Here is a 14,575-nt window from a genome sequence, read left to right as displayed (position 1 = left end):
AGATGATGATGACTAGACCTCTCGACATGTTATACACCACAGGAGGAATATTGTTAATAAAAGTAAACCAAACTTACCCGATCCATCGTGGAAGCTATTCTTTCTTCCGCGTTTCTTCAAATATAAAAACGTGAGAGTTAATCTGTAGCTAGTTTACACTACAGTTACTTTGTCACAGCATTCAGATAAACAGCTAGACCAGAGCAATCAGGCGTCCTTTAAAATATCAAAACTCGACTTAAACTGTGACAAATGTCTGATGTTGGCTAACCTTACTTCAGAAAGATCCTGGATAAGATTTAAATATATTAAAGTCAATTAAACGTTCAACACCTTATTCACCAAGAATCCTGTTGTCTGTTATCGTCTAACTCAACCCGAGAGTCTATTGGAACAACGTCCTCTTCGAGAGTCCAGATAGTTTAAATGTCTGAGGCCCAGTAATGGACGCCTATAAAATACCAGACTGTTTACAGCAGCGCTATCCGTGCAGCGAACCAGAAAAACCTGGTGTACGTTCAATCCGATGTCTGCAGTGTCCATGCAGCATTTTCAACAATGCAACCTCCGCAGTAGTCAGTGCATTACAAGCATTACGCTACACCAGCAATAAAATATGTATGTGACCAATAACATTTGATTTATAATTCTTCCGCTTCACGGAGCAGACCAGAATCAGCGCCGTTGAGAAGGAAGTGGTCTTCTTCTTCTTTAGTGTTATGGCGGTCCGCAAACAATGACTATAGGTGCACGCCCCCACCTAGTGTGTTGGCTGTGTATCAGCCTACTATTCTGTATTATTAATTCATAACACTGTGAAAAACCAACTAACCCTGCACCCATTAAAACCTCATCATTATTCCACAACTTTGGCCCTCTGATCCTACACCAGGGAATATTTTAATCACTATAGATATATAATATATACAGTTTAAGTGATAACTTCTTGTTTAGAAGATAACAGATGTAATTTATTGATCAATTGAATACATGAATATACACCTATTGTTGAAAAATTCTACATAATGACATTTAATAATATCATGAGTATATGAAAATATACAATTATCAACACACCCCCACACATGGGTTCACTGACATTTCCTATGATAACATTTATCCATTTAGATCAATATGTGATATTACAAAGACACAGGGGAGACCTGATCCTAGATCAGAGCTGTATATTATGCTCCACAGAGGTTACCATGGTGATCAGACTAAGGCAACTGTTTCAGAATGGGAGAGGGATATGACTGTTCACTAGATATTTTCTACTGATCCTTTATTTATGGATCTGGAACCGGTGACAGATAGGAGGGAGATGAAATACGGCACGTTTTTGCTTTTTGGCGTTTTTTCATTGGCCCTAAATGAGCAAAGCTCTTTCCACATAGACAGGCATAAGGTTTCTCTCCAGTGTGTGTTCGTTGGTGTGTATTTAGGGTCCATGACTGAAACTCTTCCCACACTGATCACAGCTATAAGGTTTCTCTCCAGTGTGTGTCAGTTGGTGTGTTGTCAGGTGGACTGACTGATTGAAGCTCTTCCAACACTGATCACAGCTATAGGGCTTCTCTCCTGTGTGTGTTCGTTGGTGTCTAGTTAGTTTTTCTGATACAGCAAAGCTCTTTCCACATTGATCACAACTATAAGGCTTCTCTCCAGTGTGTGTTCGCTGGTGTGCAGTCAGGGTGGAAGCTAGAGCAAAGCTCTTCCCACATAGACAGACAAGTTCTCTCTCCAGTGTGTGTTACCTGGTGTCTAGTTAGGGAGGAAACTACAGCAAAGCTCTTCCCACACTGATCACAGCTGTAAGGTTTCTCTCCAGTGTGTGTTACCTGATGTCTAGTCAGGGAGGAAACTACAGCAAAGCTCTTCCCACACTGATCACAGCTATTAGGTTTCTCTCCAGTGTGTATTAGCTTGTGTACGGTTAAGGCTCCTGCACTAACAAAGCTTTTCCCACAATCAAGGCAGGGGTAAGGCTTCTCCCCTGTATGAATTCTTACATTAGATTTGAGGGTGTTAGAAGAAGCAAAACTCTTCCCACACTGATCACAGTGAATAATGAAGCCACTCTGGCTTGTGAAACTCTTCCCACAGTCAGAGCAGCAGTGGTGAGATTTCTTCCCTGTGTGTCCCTGCTGGTGTTTCTTGAGATGTTCTGATCTGGAGAGACTCTTCTCTGTCTCCTCAGCAACATGTTGTTTAGGCTCCCCAGACGATAAGCCCCTCCAACTAAGAGAACGATGGTACGGGGTTTCCCCTGTAAAATAAAGACATTGAATAGTTATTTATGGACCCATATTTCCAAAACCTATAACTTTTTTTATTGTTATTTAGCAGGTGCTCTTATAAAGAGCAATTTACAGGAGCAATTAGGGTTAATAACCTATGACTGTAAGTCGCTTTGGATAAAAGCGTCTGCTAAATGGCATATATTATTATTATTATTATTAACCTCTTAACCTCTTACTTTGTGCAATTTCCACCTGAAGACATGCCCAAATCTAACAGTCTGTAGCTCAGGCACAGAACCAAGTATATGCATATTCTTGGTACCATTTGAAAGAAAACACTCTGAAGTTTGTGTAAATGTGAATTGAATGTAGGATAATAACACACAATAGATCTGGTTTAGATAAAACTATGGAAAAAAACATTCGTTTTTTCTATTTATTTTTGAATCATCATCTTTCAAATGAACAAGATAAAACAAAAAAATCAGATAAGACGAAGGGGACAATTTTAGTGCAAAAATTAAGAGGGCAACAGCACCTGTGCAAAATTTCAAAATGATAACTTTCAAAATGAGTGTGCTACATAACATTTATTATAACGTCACCCAGGTGTCCCACCACAAGTATCCCAAATGTCCCCAAGTGGCCAAATTGGATAAGTACACATTTTGAAACCAATAACTATATACAAAATACCAAAATGGTATTCTAACACACCCCCCCACCAAAAAAAAAAAATTTTGGAAAAAAAATAAATACATTTTGGGAGAAAAAAAAATTGAGATTTTTTTTTTTTTTTTAATTTTTGTAAACATTTTTTTTTTTTAAGTTATGAAAAACAAAATATATACATACATTGACTAATAAACATGGGTAACTATTTACACACCCTCAGTCCTCTATCAAATCTATTTACATAGCCCCAGCCTAAAACCCCAAACAGCAAGCAATGCAGGTGTAGAAGCATGGTGGCTAAGAAAAACAACCTATAAAGGAAAAAACCTAGGAAGAAACAAGGCAATGAGGGGTGGCCAGTCCTCTTCTGGCTGTGCCGGGTGGAGATCAGTGTTTTTGTAGAGTGTGCAGCACCTCAGGAGAAAAAAATTAGCAGTTTAGGGTTCCATAGCAGCAGGCAGAACAGTTGAAACTGGAACAGCGGCAAGGTGGACTGGGGACAGCAAGGAGTCATCATGTCAGGTAGTCCTGAAGCATGGTCCCAGGGGTTCAAGTCCACTGAGAGAAAGAAGGAGAGAAAGAGAGCAGACTTAAATTCACACAAGATACCAGGTAAGACAGGAAAAATACTCCAGAGATAACATACTGACCCTAGCTCAGCTAGACTGCAGACTGGTGTTCTCAGCTAGACTGCAAACTGGTGTTCTCAGCTAGACTGCAAACTGGTGTTCTCAGCTAGACTGCAGACTGGTGTTCTCAGCTAGACTGCAGACTGGTGTTCTCAGCTAGACTGCAGACTGGTGTTCTCAGCTAGACTGCAGACTGGTGTTCTCAGCTAGACTGCAGACTGGTGTTCTCAGCTAGACCGCAGACCCACTTTGCCATATAACCCCACTAACATTGCCAAAACTCTAGACAATGTTATGCTGCTCATGCCAGATGCCATAGCAGTCTCTCTCTGATGTGAAGCATAGGGTCACTGAGCATGTGCTGCATATGATGGGAGACTTCATCTTGCACACAACACAGCAACGCCTCCATGCTGTGCCCTTTTTGCCCTTAGGCACATCCATGCCTGCACAAATATATTTGGGCAGATGAACACTTGTGGCAGGAGCAGAAGGGACGGGGCTTGGTGCAGTGGTGCTGTAGCCAGCAAGCTCCCTGATGAGCTGCTCTCTGAAGGCTTTCTGTGAGAGGAAGGGCTTTCCACAGCTCGTTGCCATTTCCTTGTGGAGGATGAATGAATTCACTACGGCGATGTCGATGAAATGATGGAAGAGGGTCTTGTACCATTTCCTCGTCTTGTGGAGAACATTGTAGTAGCCGATTAGCGCGTCCGAAAGGTCGACTCCGCCCATGCTCTGGTTGTAGTCCTTGATGGCTCCAGGAATGGGGACATTTTTGGTGATCCATGCCCCGGCACTGTTCTTCACACGCCTGACAACACCATCCCCACTGAAGGACTTGTGGATTGTAGAGCACATCACCACCTCTCTGGTATCCATCCACTTTACAAAAAGCAGGCCATCTTCACGGATCCATCGCATGGTCCCCCGCTCAGCCCACTTAGGCATGTCGTTCACCTTCGTCTTCGGAAAGCCCACCCTGTTGGTACGAATGGTGCCACAAGCCCATACATCCAGCTTTCTTAGGTCTGTAAACAGGGTAGGGCTTGTGTAGAAGTTATCCACAAACAGTTTGTAGCCCTTCCCTAGCAGTTGAAAATCCAATAACGCCATGACAGAGTCATAGCTGAGTCCCTTACCGGTAGCAAAACTGTTCTTCCCCTCGTAGACAAAGAAATTGCATGTGTAGCCACATACAGAATCAGCCAAAACAAACAGCTTGTAACCCCACTTGGTCGGTTTGTTTTTCATGTATTGTTTGAGGCCAATTCTTGCCTTTGAGGCTACCATCCTCTCATCGATTGACACGTTCTGGGCTGGCTGAAAATATGTCTTGCAGGCGTCAACAATGCTGTGGTAGAGCGGCTTAATCTTGCACAGTCTATCAAACGCTGCTGTGCCCCTCTTCTTCTCATTCTCTTCATCTACCTTTGGGTCACTGATGTTAAGCGCCTGTGAAATAATCAGAAACCTTTTGGCGGACATAACAGTCATGGGGTAAGGCAGTTGGTACAGATCTAACTTTTTCCAGTAGTCCTTCAGGCTCTTCAGCTTCACCAGCCCCATGTAGATAACAAGTGCAAAGTAGCATAAAATATCTGACATGGATATGGGCTTCCATGCTAACTTCTTGCCTGCTTGTTTCTGCTTGCCATTCTTATTGGTGTTGGACACGAGCGAATCTACAACAGATGGTGTAAAAAACAGTTGGAAAAGCTGAAGGGGGGTGTAAGTGGAGGTCGGGTTCACCTGAGGTCCTGGCTTCCTTTTCGGCCTAAAGGTTGGTTGTGGTGGCTCAATATCATCTTCTAGGACGGTGTGCCAACGCCCTTCTGTCCCTCTGTTAGTGGGTGGAACACTTCCCCTCTTCCTCTTCACACCTCTAGATGGCCCGGGAGGTTTGGAGCCAGAGACAGCAGGGGTACTGCTGGATGAACCTGCTTCAGAGGGGGATGGACACCTTTGCACTGGGGGCTCCCAGTCGGAGTCAGTGCCACTATGAAAGAAAATGTTCAGTTAGAATAGTTTCACATATGAGTCCAGTATCAACAGCTATAATAAACATGTATATAGAATACAGGGAGTAGCCCTGTATCAACAGCTATAATAAACATGCATATAGAGTACAGGGAACATAAAGTGCTGTTCCATATCACTTTGGCAATTGATGTGGGCCTGTCTCCAAATAGGCTATTTGGGTAGACCATGCGTTGTCAATGAAACTAGCCCTCATACACAATGGCAAGCTAAAGTGTACTTTAGCGATTTCATTACATCGCTATATATTGCTAATAAAATGTACAAACAGCTATAATAAACATGCATATAGAGTACAGGGAACATAAAGTGCTGTTCCACATCAATTACCGAAGTGAAAGGTGCATGCCTCAAAATAGGCTATTTGGGTAGACCATGCGTCGTCAATGAAACTAGCCCTCACAATGGCTAGCTAACGTGTACTTTAGCGATTTCATTACATCGCTATATATTGCTAATAAAATGTACAAACAATCACTAATAATATTTTATATTAAAGTAAAACAACGGCATTAGCATGAGAGCAACTTACCAGTCCAAAACGATGTCCTCTCCGTTCAAAAAGTAGTCCTCAGCTTCAGAATCGAAACTATGGGAGCTAATGGAGTCTTCAATCTCGGCCAAATCTGTCTCACTATCCCTGGCAATCTCTTCCAAAACCATTTCTACATTCGTGTATCTAGTCTTCGAGGTAACTTTCTTTGACTTATTGGCCATTTTAATTGCGAAATAAACAGCTGAAGTAGCAAATTCTTGAAAAACGTCGGGGCGTAATTATAATCACTCCTTCACGGTTCAATAGGCAATGGCGAAAGAAAGATTTTTACGCTTGCCTCCAGTGTATAGGTTTGTCTTACAACAATGAATCATGGGATATTTCCAGTTAGATATGATCATTGGCTATCTACCCAGCTAGATTTCAAGAAGATCAGTGGTCATTGGGTTCAAATAGAGTCAATCAACGAGACAGTGGTCATATAATTGGTGCGCAATGGGCTCCTCACGTGTTGTCTTCCAATCGGTATTACCATATCAATAGGTCCCGCAAAATGGCCCATCAGGGTTCATTGTCTTCCCTAACAAAGAGTTGCTTGCAAGTAAACCAAACAGAGATAGATAGAGAGGGAAAAGAAGAGGAAAAGAGAGTCTCTTTACGTTGGACGTTACTTTGAAACACGATACGTATTGTACAGATATTCCAGTAATTCTATACACATACTGTCCATAATGTCTATACATCATGTGATGGAAAATGTTATCATGTGAAGAGCAGTCTTCAAAATGTTCATAGTGTTATAAATAATCCTTGGTTCCTGGTAAAAATATGAAGGGGGGCAACATGACCCCATCCTCAGGACCATCTGGCAGAACGGCCAGAATATGTTGATAAGTTAAGATAGGGGACGGTGCCAGACACATGCTGGAACCAACCCTATGAACTATGACTATGTAACCTGTCTGTAACCAGTAATATAAGATATCTAATGGGACTGCCCTGAGGGAGATACCTTCAGAACGGTACTTTATGCATCTTAAGTTTGACTTTGACCTCTAGAGCATGCTGATAATAAACAATGATTCATTTAAGATTGACTGAGTGTCCCTGCGTAGAATTTACACGACTATCTCATCACATCTATTACAAGACCAAAAGTATGTGGACACCTGCTCATCAAACATCTCATTCCAAATGGATGCGGTCCCCCCTTTGCTACTATAACAGCCTCCACTCTTCTGGGAAGGCTTTCCAATAGATGTTGGAACATTGCTGCAGAGACTTGCTTCAATTCAGCCACAAGAGCATAAGTGAGGTCGGCACTAATGTTAGCCGATTAGGCCTGGCTCGCAGTCGGCGTTTCAATTCATCCCAAAGGTGTTTGATGGGATTGAGGTCAGGGCTCTGTGCAGGCCAGTCAAGTTCTTCCACAACACTTTTGACAAACTATTGCTTTATGGAACTTGTTTTTTGCAAGGGGGGCATCATGCTGAAACAGGAAAGGGCCTTCCCCAAACTGTTACCACAAAGTTGGAAGCACAGAATGGTCTAGAATGCTGTAGCGTTAAGATTTCCCTTCACTAGAATTAAGGGACAGAACGATGACCTACAGCCCCAGACAATAATTCCTCTCACACCACACTTTACCGTTGGCACTATGCATTGGGGCAGGTAGCGTTCTCCTGACATCTGCCAAACCCAGATTTGTCCGCCGGCAGCGAGCCTTACACGGAACCCAAACCGTCTGCCATCATGCGCTATCGTGCATAAATGTATTTTGTCCCCCTACACCAAACGCAGGTTAAAATATCAAAACAAACTCTGAACCATTACATTAATTTGGGGACAGGTTGAAAAGCATTAAACATGTATGGCAATTTAGCTAGTTAGCTTGCACTTGCTAGCTAATTTGTCCTGGGATATAAACATTGAGTTGTTATTTTACCTGAAATGCACAAGGTCCTCTACTCCGACAATTAATCCACACATAAAACAGCCAACCAAATAGTTTCTAGTCATCTCTCCTCCTTCCAGGTTTTTTCATCTTTGAATTTATAAAAAAAATCCCTGATTGGCAACTACACTTTTACCACGACAACCGGCAAAACACTTTGTCTTTCAATCACCCACGTGGGTATAACCAATGAGGAAATGGCACGTGGGTACCTGTTTCTATAAACCAATGAGGAGATGGGAGAGGCAGGACTTTCAGCGCGATCTGCGTCAGAAATCGGAATGACTTCTATTTTAGCCCTTGGCATTGCAGATGCCCGTTGGCGTGCGCGAGCAGTGTGGGTGCAATAATTGAATAACATGGATTTCTACATTTATTTTGCGACGCTCGCGCAAGCGATGTGTCCGGTCTGGTCAGCATGTTACACCACTCCAGCCGCGACTTGGCATTGCGCAAGGCAGTGGCGGATTTAGGTATGGGCAGCCCAAGGCGGCATCTTGCCGGGGGCGGCATGGGGCGCCCAATTTTTGGGGGGAATGGTGACATTTGCGTGATCGGTTTTCTATCGCTCATTTGCACGTCACGTCAATGATATCATGTCACCGTGTGGGACTGTGGGTCAATTAACCTTGTCGGAGTGGGCGCCCTGATTCTAGTTTGGGAGCTAGGCAGGCTACTGCTTGGGAAGGTCTCCCACTCAGAAGTACGAGATGGGGGAAGTGGGATGGGGGTAGGTTGACCTCAGGTCTCCCCACTGGAAGCCCGAGGTAGGGGGAGCGGGGGATTAGTCAAATTAGTCACACTATGAAATGCTACCAAATAAACCACAATTCATTCATAATACTGTTAATATATAGCTTCACAGACATATGGCAGAGACCAGTCTTAAAAAAACAAGCTTTTTTTGTGGTTTGCTCACACACATTACCACAGGTTATAAACTCGTTAAGATTAATATAAAACAGTGTTTAAATGCAAATTCAGGGGCACTTGAACTGAAATATTTTTACTAAACTTCTTGACTACATTATATACAATTGTGAGCACCCATTCTGGCATTGGCCAGGATGAATATATAGGACATGCCATCTACCTTCTTCTGAAATATTTTGGAGCACTCCCTGGCAGCCATACAGGCCTCTTCAGAAATGATCTCGGAGCCTCAGGATGAGGAGCCGTCCACCTCCTCAGCCACACAGGTGTCTCCACAAATATTGTCTGAGGATGAAGACCCATTTGCTTCCACTTCTCCCCAGCAGGATTCTTCAGGTGGGTTTGTGTGCACGCATGTGTGTGTGCATCCCGGCATAACAAACAGAATAAATAATCTCCCTTTCGCAAAGTTTTAATTTTCCATATTGTTGGTAACAATGATGATTTTATTATTACTGGGTATGTATGTGGGATGTTCCACCACTATAAATGCTGTGAATAACATGTGCTCTCCTTTAGAATCACCTGTAGCAGCATCCCACCAAATTCTGCTGCTGAGGATGAATCACTGTCTCCAGATCCTGCTGCTGAGGATGAATCACTGTCTACAGATCCTGCTGCTGAGGATGAATCACTGTCTGCAGATCCTGCTGCTGAGGATGAATCACTGTCTACAGACCCTGCTGCTGAGGATGAATCACTGTCTACAGACCCTGCTGCTGAGGATGAATCACTGTCTACAGATCCTGCTGACTGACAGAATTCAGACACAACTAGTTTGCACAGGACCAAGTGAGGTACCACCTAACTTTGTTTCCCCAAGGAATGAGAGTGAAGGAAGAAGTTGCAACCACCAGTATTTCAGGAAGACCTTGGTGAGTGGTGAAAAAAATCCCTAGAAGTTGGCTGGTGCATTCTGAAAAAAACAACAGCCTTTTCTGCTGCAAACTCTGTTCTACGAAGACAAATTAATTTGGGAAACTCAGGACTTGTCACGTTCGTCATAAAGATGAGACCAAGACACAGCGTGAGTAGAGTTCCACGTAATATTTAATAACTGAAACTCAACTAACAAAACAACAAACAATCGAACGAAACGTGAAGCTATACGAATAGTGCAGACAGGCAACTAAACATAGAACAAAATCCCACAAACACCAAAGGGAAATGGCTACCTAAATATGCTCCTCAATCAGAGACAACGATAAACAGCTGCCTCTGGTTGGGAACCATATCAGGCCACCATAGACATACAAATCACCTAGACCTACAAAAAACCCTAAACAATACAAAAACTAGTGTACCCACCCTAGTCACACCCTGACCTAACCAAGATATCTCTGTTTTCTTTATATTTAAGGTCAGGGCGTGACAGTACCCCCCCCCCCCAAAAAAAGTTGCGGACTCCCGGCCGCAAACCTGAACCTATAGGGGAGGGTCCAGGTGGGCATCTACCCTTGGTGGTGGCTCCGGTTCTGGATGCAGCCCCCCCCCTCTTTACGCTGATCCCTCCGCCTTTGTAGAACCGGACTGTGGACCGGCGCTGGAGACCCCAGACCTCAGAATTTGTCTTACTCTTCCAGTGACCGTAGCTGAAGCAGAGGAGCTTTCAAAGCTGAAAGCTTTGTATGGCTCGCCTAGGGAGCCATACAAGCTCGATCCGCGACTGGCTCAAGGTGATCTTGCGACATTGCGTTCAGAGGCAGTTTGGAACTCGGTAGGGAGTGCTGCAACCGAGGACAGATGATTTTAATGCGTTACGCACTTCAGTACTCTGCGTTCCCGTTCTGTGAGCTTGTGTGGCGTACTCCTCGATTGAGCCATTGTTGCTCCCAAACTGTTCCACTTCACAATAACAGCACTTACAGTTGACCGGGGAAGCTCTAGCAGGGCAGATATTTGACAAACTGACTTGTAGGAAAGATGGTGGTGCCACGTTGAAAGTCACTGAGGTCTTCAGTAAGGCCATTCTACTGCCAATGCTTGTCTATGGAGATTGCATGGCAGTGTGATCATTTTTATACACCTGTCCGCAACAGGTGTGGCTGAAATAGCCAAATCCAAGGGGTGTCCACATACTTATGAATGTACTGTATTTATACTCTGGAGTAATATTTATATATTTCTGAATTCCATTCCTTTAGATGTGTGTAACGTTATTGTTGTGTATTGTTAGATATTACTGCACTGTTGGAACTAGGAACACAAGCATTTCGCTACACCTGCAATAAGATCTGCTAAGTATGTGTATGGACCAATACAATCTGATTTGATTTGTTTTCTCAGCAAGATTGAGTTGTGTCCTGTCTGACAGTGAAATATGGCTAGCGTTTACCGTAGCTTGGACTATGGAGTAGCTAGCTAGCGTTTACCGTAGCTTGGACTATGGAGTAGCTAGCTAGCGTTTACCGTAGCTTGGCCTATAGAGTAGCTAGCTAGCGTTGCAGAAGTCCATTGCATTGCATGCATTCTAAGGTAGCAGTGTGGCATTTAAAAAAGACGGATGTACATTTTCCCACAAAACATAGCTACGAGCGGCATTTTGACGTGAACATGCTATCGTTAGCTAGCTTTTCTGTCGATGTTCAGCTGTTGTCTGCTAGCAAGCTAATGGCTTTAGTTATTTGTGTAACAAACCTTCCATCAACAATTACAGCCAGCTACATTTATTTGCCTTTTCGTTAGATCGCTAGCTACAGAGGCTAACTTTAGCTAATAGCAACTGTATTGTTGCCAAGCATCCAAGTTGCTGACCAGGTTAGATAGAACTATAGATAAATTAGTTAGTTAGATTTGTCTGAAACTTAGTTGGCATTGCCAGAAATGCTACAAAAACGTATTAATGGACAGAAATGTGCACGCAAGAGTGATACATTATAAATGTAATAAAAACTGTTGCATCTACAAAAGGTAGTCAAACAAACATTTAAGTCCAATGGTCACTTTATGGAAGCTAGTGTCGTTTTAATCCGCTGCAATCATTTTTACCAAATCGGCGCATAAAATACTGAACACTCACGACTACAATATAATGGAATATAAAACAAAATAATTTTTGTGATTAACATTTTTTATCTTAGCAAGGAAGCCAAAGACAACAAAAACTAAAAGTGTGTACTGTATGACTGACTCATAGACCGTTCAGGGAACATGAAAGATGAGGATGGCATTTCTCTACAAGTTAAGGTGAGTCAACATGTTTTTTTTTCTACTCGCAATGCACACACAGAAATCAGTACCATGGATAGATGCATCATATTTAGCCTAAGTTTATCTAACTAAATCGTTTTTGGCAGGGGTGCAACATTTAGAAGTGGGGGGACAAAACAAATGCTAATTCAGAATGTAGGGATGTCCCTTGTCCCCAGTGAAAGTTGCACCCCTTGTTTATTTTTAAATATTTTAGTTGTAGTAATGTAAGCATAGGTGATAAGATGATGTTGAAATTGTGCTTGAATAGTGGATGCAGGGCCTGTTTTCTTTGCGACTTGCGGTAACTAAATCAATTGTTGTTTAGTAGTCCGAAAACGTTGGAAACATTAACTTGCTTGATCATTATGTAGGTTGTAACTGTGAACTTAACAGGACAGATGTTGCTCTCCGGTTTTATGATTTTAACAAAGGTCTGGTTGAATGTATTCTGCCACTGTCTTCTTGTCTCAGCTGAGTCCAGGCTTATGAACTAACAGGTTATATAACAAACAACGCAATTATCACAACACAGGTTGTAATATGGCTATTTTTCTGGCTTGTTTGACGCTTTTACCCACGCACCACTACTGCAAGTTGTAGCTTTACCCACGCACCACTACTGCAAGTTGTAGCTTTACCCACGCACCACTACTGCAAGTTGTAGCTTTACCCACGCACCACTACTGCAAGTTGTAGCTTTACCCACGCACCACTACTGCAAGTTGTAGCTTTACCCACGCACCACTACTGCAAGTTGTAGCTTTACCCACGCACCACTACTGCAAGTTGTAGCTTTACCCACGCACCACTACTGCAAGTTGTAGCTTTACCCACGCACCACTACTGCAAGTTGTAGCTTTACCCACGCACCACTACTGCAAGTTGTAGCTTTACCCACGCACCACTACTGCAAGTTGTAGCTTTACCCACTCTTTGGTCCGACTCATCCCAAATCATCTCAATTTGGTTGAGGTCTGGGGATTGTGGAGGCCAGGTCATCTGATGCAGCACTCCATAATTCTCCTGCTTGGTAAAATAGCCCTTACACAGCCTGGAGGTTTGTTGGGTCATTGTCCTGTTGAAAAACAAATGATAGTCCCACTAAGCCCAAACCAGATGGGATAGCATACCGCTGCAGAATGCAGTGGTAGCCATGCTGGTTAAGTGTGTCTTGAATTCTAAATAAGTAAATGTGTCACCAGCAAAGCACCCCCACACCATAACACCTCCTCCTCCATGCGTCACGGTGGGAGATACACATGCAGAGATGTTTTAATCAATTACTTTGTAACGTGATTATATTTAGTTTAGTTTCATCTAAAAAGGATAACTTCAATGTTTTACAATTTAAATGTTTCTGATGAATCACTGAGGATGGTCCTCCCCTTCCTCCGGAGAAGCCTCCACTGATACACACCCCCAACAGACACCAGTTAGTCACCCAGATAATCCCCTCCTTACTAATACCTAATGAGCTCAAAAAGGAACAAATCACATAGCCAGATAACAGATGGCTAATTACATTGATATGCTTTGGAATGTCTAGCCAGCGTATCAGGAAAGCGAGCTAGATTTTGGTTTAGATATACAAATGTAGTTTACTAGCTAGCTAGTTTGTTAGCGACCTTACATCCGATTGTCCTCTTTTCTGCTGCTCTGATGTTGGCTGACTGGATGCCTTCATCTTTGAAATGAAGAGGGGAAAAAAAGAGGGAAAACATTTGATAGAATAGCATCACTTCTCAATGTTCGACGACATGGCAACCCAATGAGTTGAGACTTCAGGTCCGTTTTCAAAATCCCCTGGTTCAAAGTTGTGGCTACAAACAAACATTTTAATATTTCTCACATCAACTGGATAAACCTTCACAGGGCGGTTCTCCAAGTCCTGAAATCGCTATGAATTCTGGATATTGTGATTTGCTTACAACCAGAAAATGTAGCAAGCCCGTTTCTACAAGTGAGATAGAGAAACCTTCATAGTTACATGTAGTGAGGAATTTCAACATTTTTATGACACAATATATTCATAACATATTAATGGACATACACTGAGATGACAAAACATTAATGATCACCTGCTCTTTCCATTACATAGACAACAGGTGAATCCAAGTGAAAGATGGGATCACTTATTGATGTCACTTGTTAAAGCCACTTCAAATCAATGTAGATGAAGGGGAGGAAACAGGTTAAAAAGGGATTTTTAAGCCTCGAGACAATTGAGACATGTATTGTGTATGTGTGCCATTGATGTTGAATGTGCAAGAAAAACATATTGAAGTGCCTTTGAACAGAGTATGGTAGTAGGTGCCAGGAGCACCGGTTTGTCTCGAGAACTGCAACCTGAAGGACATCCAGCATACTTGACACAACTGTGGGAAGCATTGAGTCAACATGGGCCAGCATCCCTGTG

The 14,575-nt window shown here is 42.8% G+C and overlaps 2 protein-coding genes and 1 pseudogene across 5 annotated transcripts in view; all 3 read right to left on the bottom strand.

Annotated features, from left to right (window-relative positions):
• Positions 1 to 14,575, bottom strand: part of LOC118372693 (gastrula zinc finger protein XlCGF57.1-like) — a 150,374-nt pseudogene that overhangs the window by 117,636 nt on the left and 18,163 nt on the right.
• Positions 1 to 14,575, bottom strand: part of LOC127930193 (zinc finger protein ZFP2-like) — a 42,467-nt gene that overhangs the window by 9,819 nt on the left and 18,073 nt on the right. Inside the window, exons 1-2 of one of the 4 annotated variants that reach the window (XM_052519761.1) lie at positions 334 to 715; positions 78 to 114 (exon numbers count right to left, since the gene is read on the bottom strand). The exons of 2 other annotated variants lie outside the window; for them this stretch is intronic. In XM_052519761.1, the coding sequence (XP_052375721.1) occupies positions 78 to 86 (9 nt within the window). In that variant the 5' untranslated portion in view covers positions 87 to 114; positions 334 to 715. Of the gene's footprint in view, positions 1 to 77; positions 716 to 14,575 lie in introns of those variants that run through there. One more of the 4 variants, XM_052519760.1, reaches the window with a different exon arrangement.
• LOC118361682 (piggyBac transposable element-derived protein 4) lies at positions 2,640 to 7,932 on the bottom strand. The gene is made up of 2 exons (XM_035741813.2): positions 6,117 to 7,932; positions 2,640 to 5,543 (listed from the first exon to the last, which is right to left on the bottom strand). Exons 1-2 carry the CDS (start codon positions 6,299 to 6,301, stop codon positions 3,830 to 3,832), a joined length of 1,899 nt encoding a protein of 632 aa, XP_035597706.2. The 5' UTR covers positions 6,302 to 7,932; the 3' UTR covers positions 2,640 to 3,829.

This window comes from Oncorhynchus keta, chromosome 5 (assembly GCF_023373465.1).
Source record: "Oncorhynchus keta strain PuntledgeMale-10-30-2019 chromosome 5, Oket_V2, whole genome shotgun sequence".
In the NCBI taxonomy this organism is placed as follows: domain Eukaryota; kingdom Metazoa; phylum Chordata; class Actinopteri; order Salmoniformes; family Salmonidae; genus Oncorhynchus; species Oncorhynchus keta.
Note: the sequence above shows the minus strand (reverse complement) of the source record. Positions and strands in the feature narration are given on the sequence as shown.